Source organism: Zonotrichia leucophrys, chromosome 8 (genome assembly GCF_028769735.1).
Source record: "Zonotrichia leucophrys gambelii isolate GWCS_2022_RI chromosome 8, RI_Zleu_2.0, whole genome shotgun sequence".
In the NCBI taxonomy this organism is placed as follows: Eukaryota; Metazoa; Chordata; class Aves; order Passeriformes; family Passerellidae; genus Zonotrichia; species Zonotrichia leucophrys.
Genome location: NC_088178.1, coordinates 6,742,538 through 6,770,485, shown reverse-complemented (window position 1 = coordinate 6,770,485; position 27,948 = coordinate 6,742,538). Strand labels below are relative to the sequence as shown.

Sequence of the window (27,948 nt, the reverse complement as noted above, 5' to 3'; positions counted from 1 at the left end):
CCTTATCAGCTGTTTGTCCTTTACTGTAGGCTGAGTAAAGCAAATTGCTCAAAGCTTTTTCCCCTTGTGTCTGCTCGTGCCTTTTGTTGTTGGAAAAGCAAAGCAGCCCCATGGATGCCTGCAGTAGTGGCAGTGCTGGACAGGCAAGCACAAACCCCAAAGCTCTGGGCACACAGGAGATGCAGGAGAGCACAGGCTGCAGTCCTGGACATGCTCCGTGCTGGGGTGGAGCTCAAGCTCAAGGCTTGCATGTCAGGGACCACCTAGTTGTAAGAGCTTCCCATAATCTCTGTGGCTCGCTCAGCCCTTGGCCTCTCTCAGGGCCTGTCAGCCGAGCTGCCAGCCGTGGCTGGGCTGGGAGCTGGGCAGCCATCCATGGAGGGCTGGCCAGAGGCAGCAGAGCCAGCTCAGACACGGCACTGTGGCCCCGCTGGGAACGGACCTCCAGGCTGTGCTAAAGGCTGTGGCAGGGAGGAGGAAGGTGGGGCTGCTCCAGATTTCAGCATTCAGTATGTTTGCTTGTCCCCAGAAAGGAAAAAACCTTGCTTTGTGTCCTTTTGTTTTGGGACATTTATTAGCCACTAAAGTCGTTACTTTAAATCTGAACCATATGGACTCAAGTTTTCTGGTCTCTTTGCCCATAGTTGTGCACCAGCAATAGACAAAAACTTCTGGCTTCTCAGTGGAGCTAGAGGAGATGCTCAGATGGATTGCTTCCTCAGAACAATAATCAACCTGTGTTTCTATTGCATTGAAGCTATCTTTTTTGTCATTTCCAGCCCAAGGGAGTAGTTTATTTAATTAAGATTGCTTGGTTAATGTGATGTGCCACTCATGTAAAGGGTTTGAGAAGTTCCAAGACTGTTTAGTGCATCACCTATTTAAGAAAGCATTTGTAGGAAATCTGGATTTATTTTAACCATCTCTGGGTAGAGGAGGTTACTCTCCACACCCTGTGGTTTGTGACTGTAGTTCTGAGAAGGTGGAGTTAACAGTGTGCTGGGCAAATCTGTCCCTGATTTTTATTGTTTCTTACTGCATGTGGCTAATAACTTTTAGACAACTACACTTGAGGCTCATAAGCTAAACTTAGTGCTTGTTGCAATAGACAAAAGATGAGAATAATAGATTTTACCCACTGTGGGTCTCCAAGTGAGCTTTCTTTTCCAAGAAATGAAGCATGTATAATACTTTTTTTTTGTCATTGTTGTTTTTATTTAAAAAAAAAGTCATGAGCTCATAACTATTAAAACAATGGGAAATACATCACAAACATGGCACTTGCTAAGGCACATTGCTAGTAAAGCTTGTGTTAGATCTTTGGTCACTGAGTTTCAGCCAGGCTCTGGCCACTGTCCTGAGGTGGGAGTTTGATGCATGAGGATGGTGGCCCTTGCCATGCATGGGGATGGAGCTTCATCAGTTTCACTGGTGCTGGGTTGGACTGCCTAGCAGGGCTCTGCAGTTCCCAGGATAATCTATCTGGTTTGTCTGTGAACAGCCAACTCGTGAAAAACTCTGAGCAGTCTGACTCCTTCCTGTCTGCTCTTACACTTAGTAGTCATGAGGCTGAAAACTGATTTAAGAAATAAAAAAGTGAGTGTGTTAAGGCAATGTGAGCTTCCTGGGCTGGTTTGGCTAATTTCTCTCTGGTTAAGAATCTGGTAGAAGTTGCTTGCTGTACTGGCTCTCCAAAAATTCATTATAGCCAGGTTAGAATCTGAAAGCAGCTGAGTCATGAGGAAATATCATTTAGGAGGAAACTTTAAATACCCTGTTACAGGTTCTAGTGCTGAGCATCTTGGCTTACTCGGTGCTCACTGAATCCATTGGGATGGTCATTCCCATGGCATGTGTGTTAGCCATGGGGGGCTCATGGCTGTAGGCAGCATCTCCAGTGCTGCCTTGTGCTGCTGGAAAAATTCATCAAGGTTTCTATCCACACAGCTCCCATCATCTGAATGGCAGTTGGGGGTGTCCTTCCCTTCAGAGCATGAAGCACAAGGCTTTAAGTTAGGTCTGTTTTACTCCATGGTGGAGTCTACAACAGAAATTTGCAATCAGTTCAAATGGAGCAGCATTTTTTGATGCATTAAAACATAATGCTATGAAACAGCTTCTGATCCTGTGTGCATGTACTTGTCAGCTGTGTGAGGAACAAAACTGCTCATTACTATATGAGATGTCAGTTACAAATGGTTTTCTTCTATGTGGTTTAACCTGTGTGATGCCTCTCTCCTTAAGGGGAAGGAGAGCCCTGTGAAGCACTTCCAGTGGCAGCTCATGAGGGATCTGTAGAGGGAAGAGCCTGCAGGACCCAATTTGCTGTTGGAAAATTGCAGGTTTCTGCTTCTCTGCCCTCAAGATGGACAGCTGGCTAGAGCCTGGCTGGAGCAGCTCTACCATTGTTCTTATTCTCTGAATTGTTGGCAGTGGCTGCTCCTAAAGGTCTTCAGAGGCATTGTAAGCAGAGCTTTGCAATGGATTGGATATAGTTCTCTTCTTTCTCTGAAAAGAACATTAAATCAGATAAACCTCAGTGCTCAGCACCCTCAGGAAATGGCTCTTAAGGAATAATTGCACACCAGCTTCTTTTGGCAGGAATCTTGGTTTAGGCATTTCAGCAGTCTAATCTGATTACTCCTAATCCTTGAGCATTGCTTCATTTGTGTTAAAAATTATTTGATAGACATGTACTCATACGCACACATATATCAGTGTGAAGGTAAGGATTTGTATATATGGGTATGTGAAACCCATATTCGTCCTCTGATCTCAAAAACTTGTCAGAATTGCCCAGTGCTAGACTTGTGAGTCCAGTTCAAAAATAAAAAAGAATGTGGAAGATAATTGTCACACAGGTTTTTTCTGTGTAAACTGTGTTATGAAGAGATAACTGAATACACTAATAACTATAGAGATAACTAAATATACTATTAGTTTTTATTAGTATATAATTAATGTAGTTATATAATGTAACAGTGTAATTATTTTGGTATTATTATATATAATATAATATTAATATTATTATAGGACTATCAGGGATTTGTTGCTACTCTGAGGTAGGCTTTGGGGTTTTGGTTTTTTCTATTTTACCTTTCCATTTGTAGTATCATTGCTTTGAAATTTTTATTTCTTTGGAAGTATTCAAAGGCGTGGAGGCTTTTTGGGGGGATATCTTTGCTTTATTTATTTAGTTAGTTAGTTTTAATTCTGGATATGGCTTTGCATCAGGAAAACATCCTTGCTGTGAATTAGAAGAAGGAATTCTGTGGGTGAGAGCACTCCACAAGGTTTAGCATCTCTGCCAAAATTCCTTCAGCTACCATGTATCACTTAGAGCTTTCTTATTCCTTCTGGAATAAACAAATCCAGTGTTCTGAGTTGATGAGAGGTAGGCAAAAGACTTCCATATTCCTTTGCTAGATCTCCTAAAGCACCCAGCTGTCCAAAGCAGACATTTGGTGCAGATGTGTTCCGTGGTCAGGACTAGGGGAGTGCCAAATTTGCAATCACCGTCAGTGCTAATTATGTGTGATTGTGTGTCATGGGGAAATTCGTGGTTTTCCCAACATGCTTGCTGCTCAGCTTGCACATAAACATGTGGCCATTTGAGGTGTGGCAGAAAGCCATGGAAAAACAGCAGGGCCTTTTGGAATGGCCAGTTTCTCAGGTTGCTGCAGGCTTTTCTCCTTATTTACCAGTGAGATGGTTTTTACAAGACTTTCCCCAGAAAGGAAGCATCAAAATCCTTGATTTCTGTGTTACTCAGTCATGTGTTGTCATGGTTTTATTGCTTAGGTACAAGCTTAGATGCCACAGTGGCTGCATTGACTTTTGTGATTTCAGTTTTGGAAGTCCAGGCTTTGCTCAGGGATGTGCAGCCATGCCTTGAAAACATTTCCTTTTGGCTGGCACCAGTCTGTGTGTGTGCAGATCTGACTGTTGATTCCCAAGTCTGGAAGAGCTGACATTTACACTGTACTTGTTTTGCTGTACTTGGGAGGCCAGAGGATTGGGTTGGTGCCTCAAAAAGACTTGCTGCTATTCTGGGGCTGTGTCAGCTTTTTTACCTTTGCACAGCTCCCTCTGGGTGACAGTGAAAGTTTTGGAGTAGTGAGCAATGGAGAGACCCCCAGAACAAACCAGTCCCAATTATTCCTATATCAGACCCTAAAATTCGATTCAGATTGCAGCATGAGAATGGAAAACCATACCTCCCCATCACTAGAAATGTCCAAGGCCATGTTGGACAGAGCTTGGAGCAACCTGGGCTAGTGGAAGGTGTCCCTGCCTGTGGCAGAGGGTGGGGCTGGATGGGCTTTAAGGTCCCTTCCAACCCAAACCATTCTGTGATTCTGTATTCTGTTAGAGTATTCCATGTGTCAAGCTTCACCTAAAGAGCTAATGAAATTAAAAAGTTTATTATTTTCTTCTGCTTGGTGTGTTTACAAACAGGGTGTAGTTTCTGAGTGAATATTCTGTTTAAACTATGCTTGTTATGTACATTTAAATCACTTCTCATAATGCTCTTTCTTTTTTATATTCTGACACTTTGAAGGCCTATGTTCACCTGTGTTGGTGAAATAGCCTTATTTGGGCTGTACTTGGAGGTCACCAGATGAGGATGAAAGAAACTGAAGCTGGTGAAGGCTATTAAAGCTCTTCTGGCAGGCAGGTGGCATAAGCTGGTGGCACAGCAGTATGTGAAGGACAGCTGCTTTGTTTTTTGGGACAAGCTGGTGAGTGTTGCGGTGGTGAGGAGGAGCACCATCACCATTCAGTCATGGCCTTGGCTGTGGAATCAGCTGAGGACATCTGCCCTGCACGGCTCCTGTGGGGCTCTCTGCTCTGTCCTGCCCACAGCACTCGATGCTGACTGACCCTGCCTGGCTCCTGTGGCCTGGGTGCCATTTCCCAGCTGAGCTCTTGGCAGAGGGCAGCTGGAGCCCTGATCCTGCAGGAAGCTGGCCAGGCTCTGCTTGGCACTGGAGCTGATGGAGCCAGCACGTGCTGCCTGTGGGGGAATAAGGCCAAGTTCTCAGCCCAACTGATCTGATGGGCTGTTTTAGCTTAGCTGAAGGACTCCTGCCTTTCAGATCTTTATTTTATAGGGTAAGAAAGCCTTTCCAAAGGATTTACTGCTCTAGACTGAAACACTGAATCCCTCAAGGATGGGAATAATGAAGCTAGTGGGGTTACTGTATGGATAAACTCCAGTCAGTGATGTGCTTTAGATAAGTGCTTGGCAAGGGGGAGACTGGAAGCAAAACAATTTGGAGGTGGCTTTACTGCAGGTGTTTGCTCTAAAGGATTCCCAAAGGAGAATAGTGCCAGGGGGAGCAGGAGCACAGCAGGATGAGGTATGTGAAGGAACAGAGTCCTTATAATGGCTCTTTTAATGGTAGTGAAGCATTTTAGTACATTGAATTCACAGATAAATGACTCACAGCCATACAAAAAATCCCCAAGGACAGTTTAATATTCTAGGAAAGGTTTTGTGTGATCTCGTGGGTGACTTTGAAAGAAATTAAACCAAAAGACATCCATAAATAGAGCTTGCCCAGCAAATACTGGTGTGATTAGAGTAGAACTTAGTGATGGCAGTTGTTGTAACTCCAGTGAAATAAAACTTTGGATTGTTTAAAAAAGAAAAATGTCTGTATTATATGGAAGATAAGTGCATATTAACTTTTATAGAGCTTGGAAAGTGTTGTGAGGTCTGCTGAGGCAGCACTTCCCTGTAAGCTGCAGCTGTATTAAATTGGCACCGTTGCAGTTTCATGCTTGGCTTTTACCCTGACAGCAGAATTGTGCCCCATTTGCTCTGTCGGGACTCAGCTGATCTCTTTGAGTGCTTTGGAGCACTCAGCTGGCAGAAATCTCTCCATTTGTGTGTGTGTGTGTGTTTATTTATTGATTTTTGGCATAGCACCCTGACTGCGCTCGCTGAGCTGGGCGAGTGCCCATGGCCAGGGCAGCAGTGCCTGCCCGGACCAGGCAGAGAATGAGGGCACTGGTGCCAAGGCAGATTGAGGTGAACAGGCAGGAAATCACGGCATAGGAGCCAGCTGGCTGGAATCACATTGGTACCAGTCAGGAAGGCAGCTGTGTGAGGGGCAGAGGGACAGCTCCACGGCATTGGGAAATGCTCACGTGTGTGCTGCTGTTACACACACCAGGCAACTTCACTTGGATGTCCTGCCCTTCCTCAGTAGCCAGACATGGCAAATGCCATGAATGAAGTTGTTTCTGCTTTAGTTCTTTCTGACAGCTCCTGCTAGATGTGCTGGATTTCGGATAGGGCTCACACTGGGATTTTTCCAGAGGTAGATTTTTTTTTTCAGGGAGGAGATGTAGCACATGTGGTTTTTTTCTATCTTTTTTTTTTTTTTACGGGTGTAAAATTGCAAAGCCAAGTATGTGTGTTGTGTCCAAAGAGATCTCTTCATGTTTACCTACAGTCACATAGTTGTGGAATGGTTTGGGTTGGAAGGAACCTTAAATTCATCTCGTTTCACCCTCTGCCATGGGCAGGGATACCGTCCACTATCCCAGGTTACTCCATGCCCCATCCAGCCTGGTCTTGGATGCTTCCAGGGATCCAGGGGCAGCCACAGCTTCTCTGAGCACTCTGTGGCAGGGCCTCCCCTCCCTCACAGGGAAGAGCTGCTTCCCCAGTATCTGATATCTTCTAAGTTTGAAGCCATTTCCCCTTGTCCTGTCCCCCCAGGCCCTCTTTGTCTAAAGTCCTTCTCCACCTCTCCTTGAGCACCTTTAGGCACTGGAAGGCTGCTATAACCTTTTCCCAAAGCCTCGTTTTTTTCCAGTCTGAAGAGGCTGTTTCTGGAAAAATACATTATTTCTTGGTCCAGCAACATTTGTTCTGGGAATTTTTGTTCCCTTTTTGTTACTAAGAAGAATTAAATGTTTGATCAAAATCAAAGGTGAAAGGCTTTATGTGCCTGTGAATGTTTAAGGCACATAGAGGTTGGTGATACTGGAAGATTGAAGTTACCAGATTTGAAATCACAGGTTTCAGTACTGGGGATATCATTCTCTACTATTTTGAATGCTTTTAATTTCAAGTTTTTGTACTACCTTATGTCTTTGGATAATTCTGTTTTTTTTTTTTGTATTTCATTCTAGAAATTGGTCCAGTGACAATAACCACAGATCCCAAGAAATTTCAATTTGAACTTAGGGAACTTTATGTTCAGGTGAGTAACTTGTTTCCTATGTGGCTCTAGCAAAGACTGTTTCCTCATGCCATCTTTCCTCTTGTGCTGTTATTCCTGCTGCAGGAATTCATGAAGATGTAGATCACTTTTCTCTGTCATTTTGCCTGCACAAACTGTCAGCGTCCTGCTCATCCTAATTTCGGGTTATGATTCATTCCTTTGTCTTAGTTTACATCATTGTGTGGAGACTTGGTTCAATAACACAAGAAGGAATAGTTAGATAATGCTAACATTTAGTTGGCATTTCCATTAGGCCTGCCACTTGTCCACAGAGACATTTATGGATTATTTGCTTCTACTGTATTATGGATACTACATTCCATGAACACCATTCAAGCAAGAGGACTGTCAGACCCATCAGGTTTTCCATAGGTGCTGTCTTCCCTGCTGTGCATTACTTGTCCCTTAATGATTCAAAGGCTTCTGAGAATCACAGAATATCCTGAGTGGGAAGGGACTCACAGGACCAACCCCTGTTCCTGCCCAGATACCCCAACAATCCCACCCTGTACATCTCTGAGAGTGTTGCCCAGATGCTCCTGGAGCTCTGGCAGCCTCAGGGCCGTGCCCATTCCCTGAGGAGCCTGGGCAGTGCCCACCACTCTTTGGGGGAGGAGCCTTTTCCTGAGATCCAACCTGACTCTTCCCTTCCACTGCTCCAGCTGTTCCTTCAGCTGATAGAAAAAAAGGAGGAAGTACTGGAGTGGAGTTATCCTTACTGACAGAACATATGCTCCTATTGTCCTGTCTTTAACCAAGGAAAATGCTTCTGACCTGTGGTGAACCTTGCTGGAGTCAGTAGTGCCAGACAGGCTCTCCCTCAGAAACTGGCACATGATATAATCCCTGTAAGAGCAGATTGCTTGAAGGTTACTTTAAAAGTTGGCAGGAGGTTTGAAATCCAGAGAAAACAATAGCTATTGCAGTTTTCTCCTTCATGGGGAAATGTAAGGTTTAAAACTCCACCCAGTTGTCATGTTTTGTTTCCTGTCCAGTAGTTGTACTGGACAGTAATTGCAGCTGTTTCTAAAAGGTGGATGTATTAGGTAAAGCTTTGGGGAATTTCAAACTCTTAATTTCTAATCAAATTGTTTAAAAGTTTCTGTCTACTTAATTTAAAATTTCATTCTTTAATGCTGGTTGATCACATATTTCATAATTACTTTCAAGATATGCGCATTCTGCTGTATGAAGGCTCTCACTGACTTGTATTCATCCACTGTAGTGGTGAAGGGCCAAAACAGAAATAAAAAAAATATTAGAACAGGACTGATAGGTCATACTGCAGTAGAGAAAACAAACATTTTCTACAGGTTTGTTACCAGTGCTTTTCCAAAACAACTGATAAAAGATGCAAGAGTGAGTATTGTGGAGGTAGAGGAAATTTCAAGCTGGGTTCATTTTGAGAAAGGGCATGGATCAAACATTCTCATTAGTGAACAAAGCTAAAATTAAATTGAAGATAAATATTTCAAGGCATCTTGTGTATAAAACATATTATATCAAAATATGCTCAACTTGTCCTCCCTGAACATCAGGGTAACCCCAGCTCTTGTTTTCCATTCATCTGTCACAGAATAGTTGGAGGGTCTTTTGGCGGACATTTGACATCAGGTAAAAATTGGGCTGTGTGCATTTCACTGCAGAAACTGGGCCCTGTTCCTTTTACATTCAGTGTGATAAAAGACATGTGCCATGGATACAGGATCAGCTTAGGAGGTATCATCTGTATTTCATCTGTAATTATCTTTGAATCATTCTTACAGACAGTGTGATAAGAACATGGACTTGGGCAGCTATGACTCCTTAGTGTTAGTGTTGTTTTTGATTTTTTGATGTTTTGGGGTTTTTTAGTTTGCTTTTTTTCTTTTTTTTCTTTTTTTTTTTTTTTGTTTTGGTTAAGGAGATTTTTTGTGTATTTCTGTGGGCCTGTTCAAACTGAAGGGAAAATAAAGCTTCCTGAGCTTCACTCACCTCAGCTTTTCCAGAAAGTTTCATGAGGTAGTTGTATTTAATTTCAATTTGGAGAGAAAGGCAGGAAATACTGAATGTACTGAATGGAATTTTTTCTACTTTTTAAAATTTAAGTAAAGATAATACTAATGTTAAATGTTAGGAAGTAATTCTGCCTGTGCAGGGGGGAAGGCCCTGGCACAGGGTGCTCAGGGAAACTGTGGCTGCCCCTGGATCCCTGGCAGTGTCCCAAGCCAGGGGGCGTGGAACAAGTTGGGATAGTGGGAGGTGTCCCTGCTGATGGCAGGGGTGACCCTGGATGGGCTTTAAGGTCCTTCCAATCCAAACCATTCTATGATGATGATGATGTTTTGTTGCTTTACCAGCTGACTTTTAACAGTATTATTCTACATTATAGGAATAAAAAAGTCCATGCTTGTTCTCAGAACAGCCATTTAGCTCAGTTGTACTTTTGGTGTTCTATGTAGAAAACAGATGCTGCCATACAGAATATTATGAGATGATAATCAAGTAGACTTGAAGTGGGATAGAAATTTTCCTGTTCCAAGAAGATGTCGGCATAAATTAGCTATTATTTTGACTTTGCCCACAAATTAAAGCTTTGTGTGGAAGAGTCTTCTGCTGAAAGAATTTGGAAATACTGATGTGTCCCATTGGACTGTATAGACATTGCCAAGATAAAGTTCTGACATGTGTCAAAAATCTTGGAGAGTTCTCTCTTGAATTTCAGGCTGTCTGGAGTCTACCACTTGCTTTTCCTATAAAATTATGGCTACATTTAGGAGAACTGACGTTGAAAAAGAGAGTGGTTCTTATATGACTTACAGAAAAAGTGACCACATGCTTATTCTTTAGCATAGATGATAAACTTATTAATATTCTTGCTTTGAAATTGGATTAAGGATACTGATAGGTTAAACTTGTTCCCGACATGAACATTTCACTAAGGACAAACAAAATTCTTAGATATGAAGGACTGCTCTCTTTTTGCCTTCTTTCCCAGCGTGTGTAGATTTGTACATATGTTTGTGTGAAGGCACGTTGATGGTAAAAATAAAAGAAATCAATTTTATTTTTAATACTTAATATGCAGAGATCTATTGTAGATGACAGGGCAATTTTTACAGTTTGCATCAGCTCTTTGGAAAGTTCCGTCTTCAATATGCCAAGTTAATTTTTATGTAAGTTAGCTTTTATTTAAACAGTATTTTTCCCAAATTCTTAATTCAGTGAGAAAAATTAATCCTTTCCTATAAAGTCATACTTGGAAGCATTTTGATTGAACACATGATCTGAAAAACCTCCAGCTCTGCAGCTGCTGCAGTGCAGAGCTGTGGGAGGACAACACCTGTGCCCTCTGCTGAGCTCCCTGTCCCAGGATGGAGTCCTGAGCAGGTTCTGGCTGCTCTGGTGTCCAGAGGTGCTCCTGGAGCTCTGCCCTGCCTGCCTGGGACCATTTCCCATCTGTCTGTGCCCCTGGCCTTCTGTGGCTGCTGTGTGCTGCCAGAGCAGGGGAGATGTCAGCCAGGAAGGGAGCATGTGAGTGTGGGCAGATAGAATAAATATAAAGGTACTATAGAAAGTAATTGTACCCCTTAAAGAGTTGTGGCTGGGTTAATGATTAAAGCTTAGGAGCAGGCCTGATGTTAACAGGCCACAGCTGTAGCCAATAAGAAGAGTGTTATAAAAGAGTGGATTGGTTGGCTGAGGGGAACTGGAGTCAGTGGCTGCTGTGAGGACAAAGAAGAGGCAGTGCCTGGAGGAGCTGCCTACGAGAAACATCAAGGAGGTACAAAACTCTAACAATGTGGAACCCTTGCAATGTAATGATAATAGAACTCTTACTCTACAATGGCAACAAATGGTGACCTTGATGTGATTTGAGAAATAGAACTCTTGCTATATATGACAACGTGTGAGTGTGGGAAATGGGGCTGTCACAAAAGCTGGAGCTGAGCAGGACGTGGATAGGAGTGACTGTGACACCAGCCAACATCAGGGCTCTTCCTTTGACTTTATTTCCCCTTTGGAATTGTTGCAGTTGCTGCTTGTGAGTGTGTTACAGCACTCTGCACAAACCATAAAATCCTTAGGGTAGAAAAGGTGAATAAAATATTAGAGGCTGGGGAAGTATCTGTCTTGAATATCCAAAAATAAAGTAACTTATTTGGTATGGTTTTTTTTCTTAAAAAAAAAAGTTATGTTTTATTTGTGCTTGTGAACAGGGTGGTGGAGACTGTCCAGAGATGAGCATTGGGGCAATAAAGATTGCTCTAGAAATTTCCCTGCCTGGCTCTTTCATCTATGTCTTTACTGATGCCCGATCCAAGGATTACAGACTGACCCATGAAGTGCTTCAACTCATCCAACAGAAACAGTCACAGGTACTCAGGGGATTTGCATTCCCAGCTGGGTTGTGTGTTTAATGCTCTGTTTTCTCAGTGACTAAGGGTAGAATTCTCCTGTGTGAAACTTGGTGAAATCTTTTTACAGAAGGGACCATAATACTGCATTCTAAGTATTTAATTTTTTTAATAGAGTTAACTGATCTGGGTAAGGAAAAACTTAGTGGAATATTCTTTTATTATTGTGTATTAAATAATGTAACTGAATCTTCTACCAGTATATGTGGTTTTGGCAGCTTATCACTTATGTGGGGTTTTTTTTTGTTGTTGTTGTTCTAAAAGAGGTATTATGTGAATGACAGGGCTGATTGATTTTTAAAGGGATTTTTGTCTATTCCTTCTGCATTGCTTTTTCCATCATTACTGAGTGCAATGCCTCTGTTCATGTAGAGTAACAATCCCATCTCAAGTGACATATTCTTCTGTTGTCTTGCCTTAATGCTGCTGTGGCAGTGTTTTCCTCACCTGTGTACCATGTGTCCAATGAGTCACTGCTTTTTTGTTTTATAAATCCAGGTGGTGTTTGTGCTGACTGGAGACTGTGATGACAGGGATCATATTGGTTACAAGGTCTATGAAGAAATTGCTTCAACAAGTTCTGGTCAAATTTTTCACTTGGACAAAAAACAAGTTAATGAGGTAACTTTGCTTGAGTTTTGCAATCAATAAAGAAAATGAGGCAAGAGTTACACTGTAAATCTTTAAGAGACTTTGTGGTGGATTGGGGGGCAGAGGGGGAACTTCTAAATGTTCTGGTCTTAGTATGTGGACTCTCTTCCACCTTTCCTTTCTTTCTCCATCTTCTATATCAGGATGCAATTCTGTGACTTTTGTTGACAGCAGGGAAGTGTGAAGTGACATATCATGCTAGAACCTCCCCAGTTTCCCTCTGCCTGTGCCAGAAGGCTTCCAGGAGAAGAGCCTTTAAAAAAGGAGGGGTTCTGGGCTCTGCATAACGTAGTGGTGTTTCTGCTCAAAACAAGAGTGCACATTTAGCTTTAAATGAGCATTTTGTGAACAAGCAAAGGACTGCTATTTAGTCTGGGCAAAAAATGTTCCCCATATAGGATAGATAATGGGAACTCTCAGGTTTCCATTGTTCACAGAGTCATGGAAATAACTTCAAGTGAGGTTATCACCACCTCTGCTGCCCTCCTGCTAACTGTGGTTCCTGACCCACAGCCATGAAAGACTATTTGCTTTGGGAACTTCGGTGAGTCTCAGACAGGAATGAAACTTCAGAAGTGCGTGAGAAAACAGTTTGGAGAGAGGTGAAATCACATGGTATTTATCTGGAGAGCTGGAATTGTTTATAAATGTTGTAAACATTCCCCTTTGAATTCCCAGTGTAGGCAATAACTAGCTGAAGTTTTTTAATAAAAATTTACCCTGGTTTGTTCCTTCTTCTTTAAGTTCTAAAATTTTGACAATGATAAATGTTGGAGATGAATTGCATTTTTCTACAGCTGTTGCCTAGAAAAACTGAAGTTCTCGCTGGGAATGATAGAAGCTATTGGCAGTGATGTGAGGGTGATCAAAAGGAGAAACTTCCCAGAAGATTGATCCTCCAAAAATTGGGTTAAAATTTGGAATAAAAGAAATTACCTGTTTGGTCTGCTTCTGGCCTGCATTTTGCTATTTTGTATAAAGGGTAAAACTTCTCTGTGGTGCTCCATGAAATCCCTTTCTACAGAAGGGATTGTCATGGAACAAAATAGTCTTTAAGGGCCCTTCCAACCCAACCAATTCTGTGACCCCCTGATATTGCTAGTGGGGAATGCTCTTTGCCAGGACTAGTTTTAGGATAAAGGTTAGGTTAGATTGTTGTGGTTTTGTTTTCTTCTGCTTTTGAGAGGTAGAAGTGAGCAGATAAAGCCATTTGTAGATGCTAGACAGCACCCTGTTCTGGAGTGGAGCTGGCATGAGCTCCTTTCCTGGGTGCGTGGTGCTGCTTTCTGAACTTGGCACTTCCCTGTTTATCAGAACACCAGCTTCTGCCTGTAAGGATAGACTGCCTTGGAGTTTTGGGTAAGGTTTTAAGCAGGGGATTTCACCCCCTTCCAGCTTCATCGCAACATTTCTTTTGAGTAAATAATCATGGAATTGTAAAGTTTTAAAATGTCCTGTGTTGCAAGATGTCTTGAAGATCATCTCATTTCACCCCCTGTCATGGGCACGAACATCTTCCACTGTCCCAGGTTGCTCCAAGCCCCATCCAGCCTGGCCTTGGGCACTGTCAAGGATCCAGGGACAGCCACAGCTTCTCTCGGCACCCTATGCCAGGGCCTTCCCACCTCTGCACAAGAGCAGAGGGTAAAATTAGTAGATGAAATTTTTGCAGTGTTTTCTTGAGAGAGAGGGAAAAATATGGCCTATGGCCACTGGGAAGAAGAGATGCTTAAACAGTGTAAGAGATTTCTGAAAGTTATTTAGGGTTTGCTTTTTTTGCACCTTAGGCAGTCTTCCACAATAACTTCTGAACAATTTGTGTTAAAGCCAAACCCAAAAGACTCTGCCATTTTAGTGATTGTTGACCTTACATAAATCTGTGTCTGGGCCAAGTGACTGTAAAAATGAGTTGGCCACATTGCTGCCATCCCCAGTAAAACCTTCTCTGTGGTTTCAGTTCTGGATCAGCATTGATTCCAAGAAGCACATCCACCAGTGGGTGGATGCAAACAAACAGGACATCTTGCAGAGATCTGATCAGCTGTTTGTGGGATACCCCTCAGGCAGGATTCAGCTCCAATCAAGCAATCACGCTTGCCCTCCTTTTTCTCTTAGTAGTTGATGATGTGTAAAGAATGCAGTTTATAAATGCTGAAGCACACTCACCGTTGTGGGCAGAGACAGCCAGTGCTGGATTGGGGATTAGGGAATAGCTACAAAGTCCCTGCTGAGTGCCCTGCCAAACCAACGACTTGTTTTGTTAAAACATTTTGATTATTCTACCCCCCAAAAGCTCAAACAAAGCTATTTTTAGTATATAAAGTTTCAAACCATTCCTCTTGTTCTTGCCCTTTGAGCATTAAGTGCAGAATGAAGCAATATTCTAAGCTAGATACAAGGAAACACAGCAAAACAGTACTTGATACACATCCAATGCTTGTGTACTGAGAAGATTATGAAAACTTAGGGCCTTTTTTACTTCTGAAAAACATGTTCTAATTTCAAATACTACAGTGAACTGGGGCAAAATTATTAGTGATTGACAAAGTTGTGTTGGGTTCAGTCCAGCAAAGCATGAAATACATATGTATCTCCATTACCTGCTGAAGGTAGCTCATCTAAGAGTCTGGGATGAAGGTCCTATTTTTACAAACTCACTGTGATTCTGTGCATTAGATAAATGAGAGTATTTATCTAGTTATAGTATCAAGATCCTGTCCCTGGGAGTGTTCAAGGCCCATGTTGGGGCTCTGAAAAACCTGACCTATTGGAAGGTGTCCCTGCCTATGGCAGGGGGCTGAGACAAGGTGGGCTTTACTGTCCTTTCCAACACAAACCATTATAGGATCATAGTATTCTGAAATGTTGTCCCCAGCGTCTTGGAAAGCCTTTATCAAAGTGCTTTAGCAAAGCATTGAAGTCCTGGTTTTGAAAAGTGTTTCTTTAGGTGAGATTTCTCTGCTTGCTTTTGTAGACTCAGGGCTTAATTTACAATAATTGCTTGAAATTTAAATGAATCACAGAATATCCTGAGCTGGAGAGGATCCTTGCAAGGATCCCTGCAAGGATTGAGTCCAGCCCCTGTGCCTGCCGAGACACCCCAACAATGCTGCCCTGTGCATCCCTGGCAGCATTGTCCAAACCCTCCTGGAGCTCTGGCAGCCTTGGGGCTGTGCCCATTCCCTGGGGAGCCTGGACAGTGCCAGCACCCTCTGGGGGAGAACCTTTCCTGATATCCAGCCTGACCCTGCCCTGGCACAGCCCCAGCTGTTCCCTCAGGTTTTGTTCTCATGGCATTGAGAAGATCTATCCAGCATGGGTTAAATTCCCTGTTAGGAGTAGATTCTCTATTTTCATAACAGTGTCCAGTTTCCAAAAGGTACTAATTTTGACTTGAACTGAAGTTACATTCCACCACACATAATTATCCTTCTGTAAGGAAATTCCTGTAAATGGTTGTGATGCCCAAGGGTTTGTAATGATGCCAGAGGGGGTGTTGAGATGAACTGTGATGATCAGCAGAGTGTGAATATGGTGCTGTGGAAAATAGTGGAGATTTATTAGTCATTGGCAGTTCGGGTCACGTCTCCAGGTCGTTTTGATTGTTTGTGGCAAAACTGAGTCATTCCTACGTCTGATGAACTGGATTGATCAGTGTAGAGCTAGGAGTTCACAAGGACTGAGCTGATGAGTGGTCTTTTTCCATTTCTTTTAGTGTTGAAGCACTTGATTTTTCTTACTTCTAACCTTTCTGTAAGAAGGGAAGAATTCCTGTCCTTAAACTGCCTAAAAATACATATTTCTTCCTGATTTTTAAAATAAGTAAAAATGCATCTTCCATATATAGAATATTGATGGGAGGAGAACTGAGCATGACACGGAGGCACAGCTTGGACTTTGATGGAAGAAAGGGGGTGTTGTTGAGTGACTTGAAAGCTGGATGAACCTATATGGAGAAAAAAAGAGAGTTTGGAATTGGATGAGAAGCCTGTGAATGAAAGGGGTGCTGTGGATGAGATGAGATTGAGGGGGGACTGAAGACAGGACTGGTGACAGAACATTTACAAAAGACGAGGCAAAAGGGGTTGTTATTGTGGGGAAAGTATCATCTGTAAGATCACAGGGAATGGGGTCTGGTGGTGTTCACTCACAAGTGCTCTGCTGTAGAGAGAGGTCCCTAAACCCACTGGGGAACATCCCATTTCTGCTGACTCTTACTCCTCCCAGGGGATGGCAACACAAGGGTTACACCAACATAGCTGGGGTTGGTGTTACAGGTTCCTGCTGTGCATGACCAGTGTGTGTTTGGATCATGCTGCAGAGGAAGCAGTTTCCAATCTTGTTTCACTCAGTTTAAGGTGTAAAAGGCCCCTCCACTACTTTTCAAGGGTGCAACACAGGTGACAAAGTCAAAAGTTCAAAATTACATTATAGAATGAAAGCTTCTTGCATACGTCTGTTTCTTGCCTTTTCTTCTCCCTGGTCCCAAACAGGCATTATCCATTTTCATAGAAAAAGGAGGAAAAAGGTTTCATGGGAGAAGCAGCTGAATGCTTCTATTCTGAAGATACATAATGTACAGTGAATGCCAAACAAAGTAAGGAAAAACAAATAGTTACAGCTGGTCTTTCTCTGTTTTCTATGGAATTTGGAGTCTATGGAAAAAATAAACCATGGTCATGTACCTAAGGCTTTTTGTTGTAAAACAACTGCAGAAGGGCTTTTGAAAGCGGACAGGCTTAGTTCTTGTGGTTCCTAACTTTGAAGAGCTTGAGATCCAACACTAAAACTTTTCAGTTGTCTGGTTTTCATACATGTTATATATATATAATTCATGGTTTATTTTTACAGGATTGTTCTCTCATGCATTGTCTCAGTTATATTTTTTATGTGCATTTGAAAACATTATTAGAACATTTTTCCTCTTTGGCTGTAAGTATGAACCTAAATTTACTTCAGCAATGAAACAGTTAATCTGAAATCCTGTTGCTTTGACTGCTTGAGAAATATTCTTGAGTCCCAGAATAAACAAATGGGAATAGAGGCCATGCTCCACAGATTTTCCAGGTTTCACTATGCATTCCAAGAAATGACCTGACAGCAGGGCAGGTTGCAAGAGCAAATTTTCTGGGGAAAAGTTATAAATCATTGCTCTATTTGCCCTTCCCCCTCTAATAAAATTCATCACGTCACATTTTGGCAGAACAGCAAAAGCTGCTGTTCTTTTGGGGGCTTTCTGTAAAGGTCTCAGAGGAGAAAAAACCTACTTCTAAACCAGTGTTACAGCATTATTGCAAAGCTCTTAGGAATGACAGGGTTGGGAAATGGATCTCCCAGAATTGCCTATTGAACTTACAAAGCAAGCTTCTGCCAGACTGCAGACAGCTGGGTTGTTCTGTTGCCTTCTATTTTCAGTTTTGATCTTGAAAAACTCTCAGAAACTGAAGTTCGTATGGGTTCATTTAATTTTACAATCCATTTAAAAACTTACCTGTGGAGATGATATCCTGGAATTAAATGGGAACTTTTCCATATACCTCATACAAAAAAGTGTCGTGTTCATCTCACTGGGAGTAGAGCATTGAAATTTCTCTGGAAGCATTTTTGGGCCCAGATGTATAATTTCTAAAGTAGAACTTAAATGAGCTGGATCTTTTTGAGGCCTTGTGATTCCTGTTCCAGGCTTGTCTAAAGCAAACACAAGTTGCTCCCTGGCTGGTGTCACCAGCTGTTGCACAAACCCCAATTCTCTCTTGGGCCACGTTGCTGCAGGGCTTTGAGCAGCCCAGGCAGTTTTACTGTGATTTTTTGGTATATTGTTTTGCAGACATGCCCAAGCAGCTCGCTTGTGCACACCCTTGGTGAGGGGACACCTGGTCAGTGCTGTCTCACCCTGTGCTGGGAGCACTCAGCACAGCTCAGGTGGGACATTCCTAAGAGTGGAAGGGCAATGATTGATGAAAACCTGCCTCCACCATTTCAAATGTGTTTTCAATGACATTTATTTAAACTTACTTCATCCTTCCACAAAGGTTGCTGGGCATTCATATTGTTACTTATGAGAACAAGTACATTTCTGCAGGAGGCTGGAATCTAGTTTCTATCCCAAAGTCATCTCACACACAAACCTATGGCATATTTCTATTTCTTAAATGATAAAGTAGGCAAGTAATGCAGAATAAACCAGGGGAATGAGGTTCTTATGGGCAATGTGTTGAATTGGGTCCTAGGTTGAAGGACTTGCCCTGGAGACCGCCAGTACTGACAGGTAACACTTGAGCTTAGTTTCTTGCTGGTTTCAAAGTCTTGAACTGACATAACCAAAAGACAGCTCTCCTTTACAAAATGTTTCCCAAGCCACCGTGGTCAACTGCAGCTTTAAACCATGGTTCAGTATTACTGTGAGTCACATGCACATTGCTACACAAACCAAATATTACTTCAGTGGGATTTTAAAAGTATGCTGCAGCTCTATGATGTACAGAGGTGATGCATAATCACATAGTTTGACAAACCAGGTGTGTTTCTGGGGAGGCTGGGTTGGTTGTGGTGGGTTCCCTTGGCTGGTTGTCATGCGTTCTCTCAGCCACTCACTCATCCCTTGCAAAGGAGGAATGGGTTGAGGAAGCTTGAGATAAAGGCAAGGAAGTCACCAGTTGTTGTTGAGGACAAGACAAAGTTGGCTTAAGGAAAATTAATTTGTTGCCAATTAAAATAGATATTCAATTACTCCTTCAGGCAGTGGGAAGCAAAGACAGGTCCACTTTGCCTCCACTTGCCCAACTCAACTCTTCCCCTGATTCCTTCTCCCTCCCCCAGTGCCATCAGGAATGGGGTTGTGGTCAGTACATACAGGTTTCTCTTGGCTGCTCTGCCTCTTCACACCCTTCCTTTCCTTCACTGTGGGCTCTTCCATGGGCTGCTGTCCTGTCCCTGGTGTGGGAGCCTCTGTGCCCTGCAGGGCTGTACTATCCAAAGCTGTGTTCCCTTTCAGTCCCACCTCTGTGTTGTGCCTAACAGTAACTTGTATTAGGTGTTTTAGGGGAAAAAAACCTGGAGAAGTCCAGAGACAGCAATTACTCAGTATATCTGGATAAGAATATTTTCCTTGTTGCTTCATGCAGATAATAATTGATGAACAGAAATGTCCACAGGTTTGTATCCCTAATTCCTTTTAAAATTTACCTGTGGTTGTTGTGTAGAGATATATCCAGGTGTGCTAGTGTACTCCTTTAAACACCATGCTGACCATGGCTTTGCTAGTATCTTCTATTAAAGTTGCATTTCCTTTAAATATTCACATTTTAAAAAATAAATCAATATGGAATCTCTACAAGATAGTAGAGAGAGGCATTTCAGCAGAAAAGATTTCAACAGCCAGTACTGCTGACAGTGTAGTAACAACTGTTCTTTTCTCTTCTAGGTGTTAAAATGGGTTGAAGAAGCAGTTCAAGCCTCCAAAGTGCATCTCTTGTCTACAGACCATCTGTCCATGGCGGTAAATACTTGGCAGATCCCTTTTGATCCCAGTCTGAAGGAAGTTACAGTGTCCTTGAGCGGTCCTTCGCCAGCAATGGAGATTCATAATCCTCTAGGTGAAGTACTTTTTACTTTCTTTTGTGATAGTGCAAAAAGGGAAGGAAATATCTCTTCTGGTATTTTTTTTTCCAATATTCCATGGTTTTTTTTCACTTGGAGGAAACTGGAAAACTTCCTTATTCTGTCCACTTCATCTCACTTCCATCTTCTTTGTTATTGTTTGTCCTTTCATTCTGGATTACTGGACACTTGAGTCTTTCATCTGTTTTTGTATTCCCTGAACCATCATTTAAGGCTGTACATGCTGGTTGGGTTTTATGTGAGGAAAGTTCAGCCATGGTCTAGCTTTTTTGAACTGAGAACATTCAGAACCAAACCTGTCTCATCTCCAGCTGAGCAGTATGTGATGGGGAATGCAATGACAGACTTGGAGCTAATCTGTAATTGAAGCTATTTTGAACAAATCTGTTGTTTATTATTAAGTTGATGCCCTAGGAACTTGGAACAGCACTCCAGAAATAAATTTGGATCATATTTTGTATTCTCTGAATGACTTTTGCCTAAGGATATTGCTTGAGTAGCTGGGAAATATTTTATGCCCAGGATGGGATCCCTGCAATGTGGTCTGGTCTGTCCTGCACGGAGGCATTCTTGTTTACAGGAAAGAGATTTGCTCAATGTCTGTGTTCAAGCCCTGACAATACACAGTCCTGGGTGCAAGTGTCAGGCTTCCCTGAAGCAGTGACCCCACCTCTTTTTGGCGTTTTTCATAAATCAGCTCCATGCATCTAAATCCACAGGGTTCACTGAAATTACTCAAGGCAAATCTTGTAGGTTTTGAAGATGGGCACTGGGACATCCCAGTCTCCACTTCTTCTTTCCCTTTAGTGCTGTGAAAGAGCCAGATGAGTTTTAGGGCTGATGATTCTTCAGGGTCAGCCTTTAGGGAGCAAAATCCCTCTCTAGAGAGCCAGTTCCTGCACACAACCACCCACATGTAAATGAACATTTTCAGTATTCTGTCAGAGAATTATAGGGAATTTTGACTGTTGTAAATGTCATTGATTGCTAAGTAGTAAGTCAAGTATCAGAAATACATTGGTCCGAAACAAAAATATTGTATTTACTCTTTGTATTTTAAAAGAATACTGTGTTTACTCCATCCTGTATTTAGTTCTTGTTTATGTTTTTTCAGGCAAGCAGCTCAATAAGGCATCAGGACTGAATGAATTGTTAAATATCCAAAACTCTGCAAAGGTAGTAAATGTCAAAGATCCAGAGCCTGGAACATGGACAATTAAGGTAAAGTTATTGCAGAACTTCTGTATGATTGTCCTGTAGCATATAAGGGGGTTGTATAATGATTTGCTATGTTATTTATCATAGATACTTACAGCTGAGTCTGTGTTACAGTAAATGTCCTGTGATCTTGTATTTAATATTGTTGTATACCTCTTTATGTAGGTAAAGCTGCATGATCCCAGCTTTCCTAAATAGATGTGGAAACAATCCTACTGGCGTAGATCCTTTCTGACTGAACTATTCCATTGTAGCAGTGTAAATACTCTATAGTCATTTTTGGAGGGGAAGGCACCCGGGTGAGGCACTTTATAGGCAGTGCTGAATGGATCCTGCTGTGCATTGTCCCTGCCCTAAGCACAGAGGTGCTTTGAAAAGGACCATTAATTCACACACAGCCCTGGGGGAAGCTGTTGATCCTGCTGCAGAACGGCAGCTACAAAAGCATGTTGAGCTCAGCAGCTCTGGGGAGAATTGTTTGAATGTCTGTCTAGGACTGGGGGCTTATCAAACAAGGGACAGGGACTTTTTATATGGGCAGATATATGGGACAAGGGGGAAAGGTTTTTAACTGCCAGAGGGGAGGGCTGGATGGGATATTGGGAAGGAATTGCTCCCTGTGAGGGTGGGCAGGCCCTGGCACAGGGTGCCCAGAGAAGCTGAGGCTGCCCCTGGATCTCTGGAGTGTCCAAGGCCAGGCTGGACAGGGCTTGGAGCACCTTGGGATAGTGGAAGGTGTCCCTGCCCATGGCAGGGGTGGCACTGGGTGACTTTTTAAGGTCATTTCCAATTCCACAGTTCTATGACCAAAAGTGCTGAAAACCAGTACAGAGACAACCTGGTGGGCTATTAAAAGTGAAAAAGATTTGGGTCCTGCTGGACATGGTAATGTGATCCACATTGAGTCCTGAGACCTTTTCCTACAAGTTGGTGCTTTAGGATTCACTTCTGTCACTTGCTGGAGACTTATAGGGCGAGGGCAATTTTTTGATGTTGTTTGCAAGACAGGAAAGCATATTTCACAAATATGTATTTGCACTTTTGATTATACTCATCCAGCCTGGTAGGGGAAGCACTAATGAACAGTCTCTGTAATCCATGTTCAGCTACAAATTATGAGAAGAGACCTAAAGATAATAATTGGAAAGCAGTCCTGTGTGATAAAACTAATTCCTTGTGTTTGCCTAAACACCTCCAGCTCCTAGACATGACAGTGAGAGATGTGTTTATTGTTATTAGGAAATGGTAAAATTTTTTAAGGGTATTCTGGCCTTAAAAGTTGCAAATAACCAAAGGTCTGAGTAATTCATAAAGAGAAATGATTTCCCAGTGTATTTTTCTGTGGATTGTTTACTTGGCTTTAGTCACTGGCTTGGTTTATTTACACAAACATTTTAAGACTTAAGCTTTGTGAAAATTTTATTCACGCCATAAACTCCTTATACAGATGCACCAAGCTATAAAACCAGAATTTTATCACTGAATTTATCTAATGAAAATTTAACTGGCAATTAACGCTTGATACCTTGAGTTGTTTGGCACAATTAAAGATTTCTTTATATTGTTAACAGCTGGCTTATATAAAAAAGGTTTCAGTGGTTCTATTTCTGAGGTGAAAGGCTAACTAAATAGAAGGAAATATGTTTTAATCACATAGACATTGATTTGTCATGGTGTCTAATGCCTGTCCAAAGGCTGTTAGTTAGAAGAAACAACTGTTTAATTTGGTACTCACATGCAGCAGTGGCAGAGGGGGTTACTCTGGAGTAACCTCTCCCAGAGAGCTACAGGAATTTGAGAATGGATCGGGTAAAACTCCAGGGAAAGCTCAGTGGAAGCTTCCAGACATGTGAAGGGTGTAGAAATAGGTGAGAAGGAAAAGCCAGGGGTTCCTGTGCACCTTTGGCAAGTAGCACCTGACCTTTCTTTCTCTGCATAGAATCATAGGAACTAACTTATAATTACTTTGATTTGTCTTCTTTAAGATGAAAGATGTACATCAAAGCAGCTGTACTCTTCAGAACACAAAGCTCAGGCTGTTCAAGGGTGATGGATGGGTGGGGGTTGTTCTGATTTGCTTTTTGCTGATTGAAGCAGAATGACCAGTGGAGGGTACAAGGGTACAGAACAGAGCTACCTGTGCATCCTCTGTTCCCCCTTGGCCTGGGAAGAGAAGCACCTTTAATGCATAGATTTTTCTGTTGAGTTCTGATTCACTCACCATTTTCTAGTGGAGTTTGTAATGGTCAGGTCCTAACTCCCAGACCAGTGTCATTGCAGGCAAGGAGTTGTGGATTTGTTGGTGTGATTTCCTTCCAAGACAAACTGGCTGTCTTTGCTGACACCATAACTGTAGGGCTGGGTGAAAACAAAGCTTTTTTCAAGGTGCTTTTCCTTACCACTTGAGCCATGAGGCTCCTGTCTGTGCTGCTGTGAGCCATGCTGGAGCCAGTCCCTGAGCTCAGGACTGGCTCAGCTCTGTGCAGGGCCTGCAGTGCTGGTTCCATGTGCTGCCTGTTTTGCAGACCTCGAGCAGCGGGAGGCACTCTGTGCGCATCACGGGGCTCAGCACCATCGACTTCAGAGCTGGCTTCTCCAGAAAGCCCACCCTGGACTTCAAGAAAACATCCAGCAGGCCAGTGCAAGGTTTGTTTCCACTTCAATCCATGCTAAATACCTTCAGGCCCCCGATATCGAGTACAGCTCTATGATGAGCTTTGTGATAATTCTGGGGATGCTGTGGGTTGGTTCCTGGGAAGGGGCTTTGTGTGACATAAATACAGATATTCTTAACTATGCCTCAGAATCCGGTGCTGTTTCTGTTATTTTTGGAGCTTCTGAAAAAGGCTTTGACCTAGAGGCATGGTGAGGAGTTAATAAAGAAGTTGCTTGTTTCAGAAGCACCTGTTGGAAATCAGTAATTTAAACTCTCCCCAGCTGTGTCTCCTCATGGCTAACAAGCAGAGCTCAGCTGAGCACAATTTAGTCTTTTCCTACTCAGTAGGTAAAGGCTGGAGCTGAATGCTGCATTCATGGGGTAGTGAGCCATGCAGATGGAATTTAATCTTTCATGTTTTAATTATCTGTTTTCTTTAGCACTTAAAATAGAGTGTTTCTGTTTTTCTAGGGATTCCTACCTTCATGCTGCTGAATACCACAGGGATCCTGCTTCCAGCTAGAGTAGACCGTCTGGAACTTCTGAGTATTACAGGGGAGCTCCTTAAGACCTTGCCTGTGAGATACTATCCTGACAGAAAGCCCTATGGACTATGGAATATTTCTGACTTCATTCCACCAGATGAAGCTTTTTTTGTTAAAATTACGGGCTATGACAAGGATGGTTATCTTTTTCAGAGAGTTTCAAGTGTTTTGTTTTCTAGTATTATTCCTGGTAAGTGACTTTAACTTGAATTGACTGTTCATGTGTCTCATCTGTGTCAGTTGAAATTGAGGTCTTGTATGCTTTTATAACTTAGGCAAGTACTTTCTGTGCTGTTTCCTTCCAAAGTTGTGTCTCTAGTTCATAATGGTCAATACCCACTAAGTGGAGATTTATCAGAAATTGAGCTTCCTTTTAACAAAAGGAAAGGATGGGATGTGTGTGAGTAGCTGTTAATATACTTTCTGGGGAATGTTTTCTTTCTTCAGACGCCCCCAAAGTTACAATGCCCATGAAGACTCCAGGATATTATTTACAGCCAGGCTCTGTTCCTTGCCACGTTGACAGCCTTATACCTTTTACTCAGAGATTTACTAAAAATGGAGTCAAACTGGGAGTGGATCAATTCTTCAAGTAAGTAGTGACCTTTTTTCACAATGCTGCTTCATTTCCTATTTATAGCTTATGAATTCTGTTATTTTTTACTGCTATGTGCTGTCTACATCCTGCTGCTTCTAGTCTATTATTTTTGGTGCTCTTCATCAGGAAAGCTGTATTTTATGGAGATATTGATAATATTTATATACAGAGACATATATCTATATATGATGTATAGAGGAGGATGTACACTCTGCGTGTGATGGGATTTATAAGGTTCTGGCCTAAATTCCCCTCAAATGTGTGCTCTGAAGTTATGATAAACTGGATCTAAAAGTCTAGAAGGCAAATTGTTTTAATTTATATTTTTAAATATTATGCAAAATTGGTAACTAGCTTTGTTTATTAAACACACCCCTCACTCTGGCCCCAGTGATATGTAGATCACTGGGCATACATTAATTTGTTTGATTTTTAATGCCTTTCATGGAGGCCCTAGAAGTATGTCCTATGACTTGCCCTAGAAACCTTCATCTTCAGAAAATCTCTCAAAATAGCAAAATTTATGTGGGATATACCCAGAAGGCTCTTCAGATTTCTGTATAGAAAAATAATTGTTTGCTCTTTCTTTGTAGGGTGAGAGAATAAAGAAAAGGTTAATTAGTTAAAATACTCATAAAGTGCCCCTTTTGATTCTGTTTGTTAAAACCAGAAGGGAAGTGTGCCCTAGCAAACAGTGTCAGCAGCCTCCTGTGCAGCCCAAAGCACCTCAGGAGCAGACTGTAGGCTAAACTCTGCATTCCCCAGCAGGTACAGCATACCCAAGTGAGCACATCCTGCAGCTCCCTTGTGCACTGCTGGCAGTGGGAAATGCTGCAGCTTGGTGTGGTTTGGGTTTTAATGAGGTGCCACTGACACACAGTCAGCCCCAGCACAGCACATACTTGGGCTGCTGTGTAATGTTTTCCATTCCTTAGGTATCAAACCCCGCACTTCTCCTTGTTCTTCACACATCCAGCACCGCTGATTCGGCCGCGGTTTTCTTTTTTCTGTTACAGAGCGGATGAATGAACACATCATCAAATTTAATTTAACAAAACATGTCTCAAGCCAGATATTGTTAGTCATAGTTAAATAGGATCTAATTCAGCTTGGCTTGTTTGCCTCTTATTTGTAGTGAAGTTCCAGGCAGGGTTTGTCCAGCTTAGTAGTTCAGTGCAGATTTGAACTGTGGTATTCCTCTGCATTGAATGAGTTTTGTTTTGGTGTTGAGATGTCTTCACTCAACTGTTTTAATATTTATTTTAAAACCTAAATGATTTATGACTTGAATATTGTATTTCTATTGTGACAGTTGTCTGTGTGAAAATACCCTTAGAATGACTACAGGCTCAAGGTTCATGAGGAGAACAGACTTTGAAATCTGAATTTTTGTTTTTTACTTTATTTCCAGAGGTACTATCAGCTCCAATAATAATTCCTAATTTTAAATTAAGAACATAGGTTAGGAAGAAGAAATTTTTGTCAAGTTCTAACAGTTTTGTCTTTCTACATTTCTGCATCCTGTGGTACCATAGTAAGAAAATTTGTGTTTTGCTTAATGTCCCAGTGAACTTTTTACCAGTTACCTCCTGATAAAGGAGGTCAAGAGCAGTAGTTGAGCACCTCATTCCAGTGGGCAGTGGGAGCTGAGCAGTCCATTCTGAATTAGAAATGGCAGATCCCACCAATCCTGCAGAGATTAGAACCAGCAAAAATAAGACATTTAATTCTGACAAGGAAGGCAATTCATGTAGTTAATCAAAATAACAATCATGATAATTAAAAATTTCACTGATAATCAACTGCTATTTGTGGTTCCTGTTCGAGTGTAGTAAACTATGCAGAATATATCCCTCCAAACCATGTGCTAGGAGGTGAAATGACAGATTTCATTTCTGCCTGTGAGCTCCCAGCTGGGTCTGGAGCAGCATGGTAGGGATGTCCAGGAGGTGAGGTCTGACACAACCCAAGCACCACCGTGCTCTCTGCGTGACTGAGAGCCAGGGGTTCATCTGGGCTGGGGAGTTTGAGTGTTTGTAGTTGCCCAGCTGCCCACACAAACAGCCCAGTCAGCAGATTACATGTACAGTAAAATGAATTTGGTAGATAGAAGTGGTGCTGGAAGGTGCTGAATTATCCCATGACATGTCCTGTGATTTGTGTGCAGTTACAGCTCCTCTCCCAGTGCCTGTGTGTGGAGCAAATGCCCTGAGCTATGTTAGTCCTTGCTGCCAGCGTTGGTTTGATTTCTAAATTTTTCTTTAATAGTCCACCACAGGTCTTTGTTTTGCCAAGCTGTTCCATGCCCCTGGGCACATTTCCCTTTGTGCTTCTGTTCTCAAGGCTTCCATGTTTGACATCTGGCATGTAGCACAAGTCAGGAAGGAAGCAGAACAGGATTGCCTAACCTCACTTTTAACATACTTTCCATGAAATAAAGGAGTTTCTCACTCATTATTTGGAAGAAACACCACCTTATTCTTTAGTGCTGGCAGTTGCTGCCATGTCCATGTGCCAGCATTGCAGTGGGAAATGTCATAGATTTGAAGTATGATATATTAGGCTATCTAGAAAAAGTATGAAGTAAGAGAGAACAAGTAGAAAGCCATTTAAGGTCACTGTAGGCTGTTTTCATTTGTGGTGTGGTTGGATTGTCTGTCTCATGGTGCTACAGCATTGACCTTCCATGCATATTCCAAGTCTCTTGTTCCTTCTGTATCCTTTAAGGGCTGATAAATCAATCTATTCAGACAAACAAAGGGGTCATTAATGTAGTGTTTTCCTGTAATGTGGCAATTACTTGCCAAAGCTCTCACAGATATTTTGGTGCTTATCAGTTTTGTTTGTGTGCCATAGCAACAGGCCATGGGGAGCGCTGGGATACTGCAGAACCACTGGTTTGCTCATTTATGTTGTCCTCTGTGTGTCTGCAGCACCAGAAGTTTATAAAATGTGGTTTTGTATCATGAGAGACTAAGAATGTTTGTTTTGAAGCACATGTAAGCAGCCTACGTGGCTACAA

The 27,948-nt window shown here is 42.2% G+C and overlaps 1 protein-coding gene across 1 annotated transcript in view; it reads left to right on the top strand.

The window, feature by feature from the left end:
• Nucleotides 1–27,948, top strand: part of HMCN1 (hemicentin 1) — a 170,751-nt gene that overhangs the window by 23,967 nt on the left and 118,836 nt on the right. The window contains exons 2-9 of the mRNA XM_064720409.1: nucleotides 7,150–7,220; nucleotides 11,441–11,599; nucleotides 12,137–12,259; nucleotides 19,713–19,884; nucleotides 21,024–21,130; nucleotides 23,653–23,773; nucleotides 24,255–24,518; nucleotides 24,776–24,920. Of these exons, the coding sequence (XP_064576479.1) occupies nucleotides 7,150–7,220; nucleotides 11,441–11,599; nucleotides 12,137–12,259; nucleotides 19,713–19,884; nucleotides 21,024–21,130; nucleotides 23,653–23,773; nucleotides 24,255–24,518; nucleotides 24,776–24,920 (1,162 nt within the window). The remainder of the gene's footprint in view (nucleotides 1–7,149; nucleotides 7,221–11,440; nucleotides 11,600–12,136; nucleotides 12,260–19,712; nucleotides 19,885–21,023; nucleotides 21,131–23,652; nucleotides 23,774–24,254; nucleotides 24,519–24,775; nucleotides 24,921–27,948) is intronic.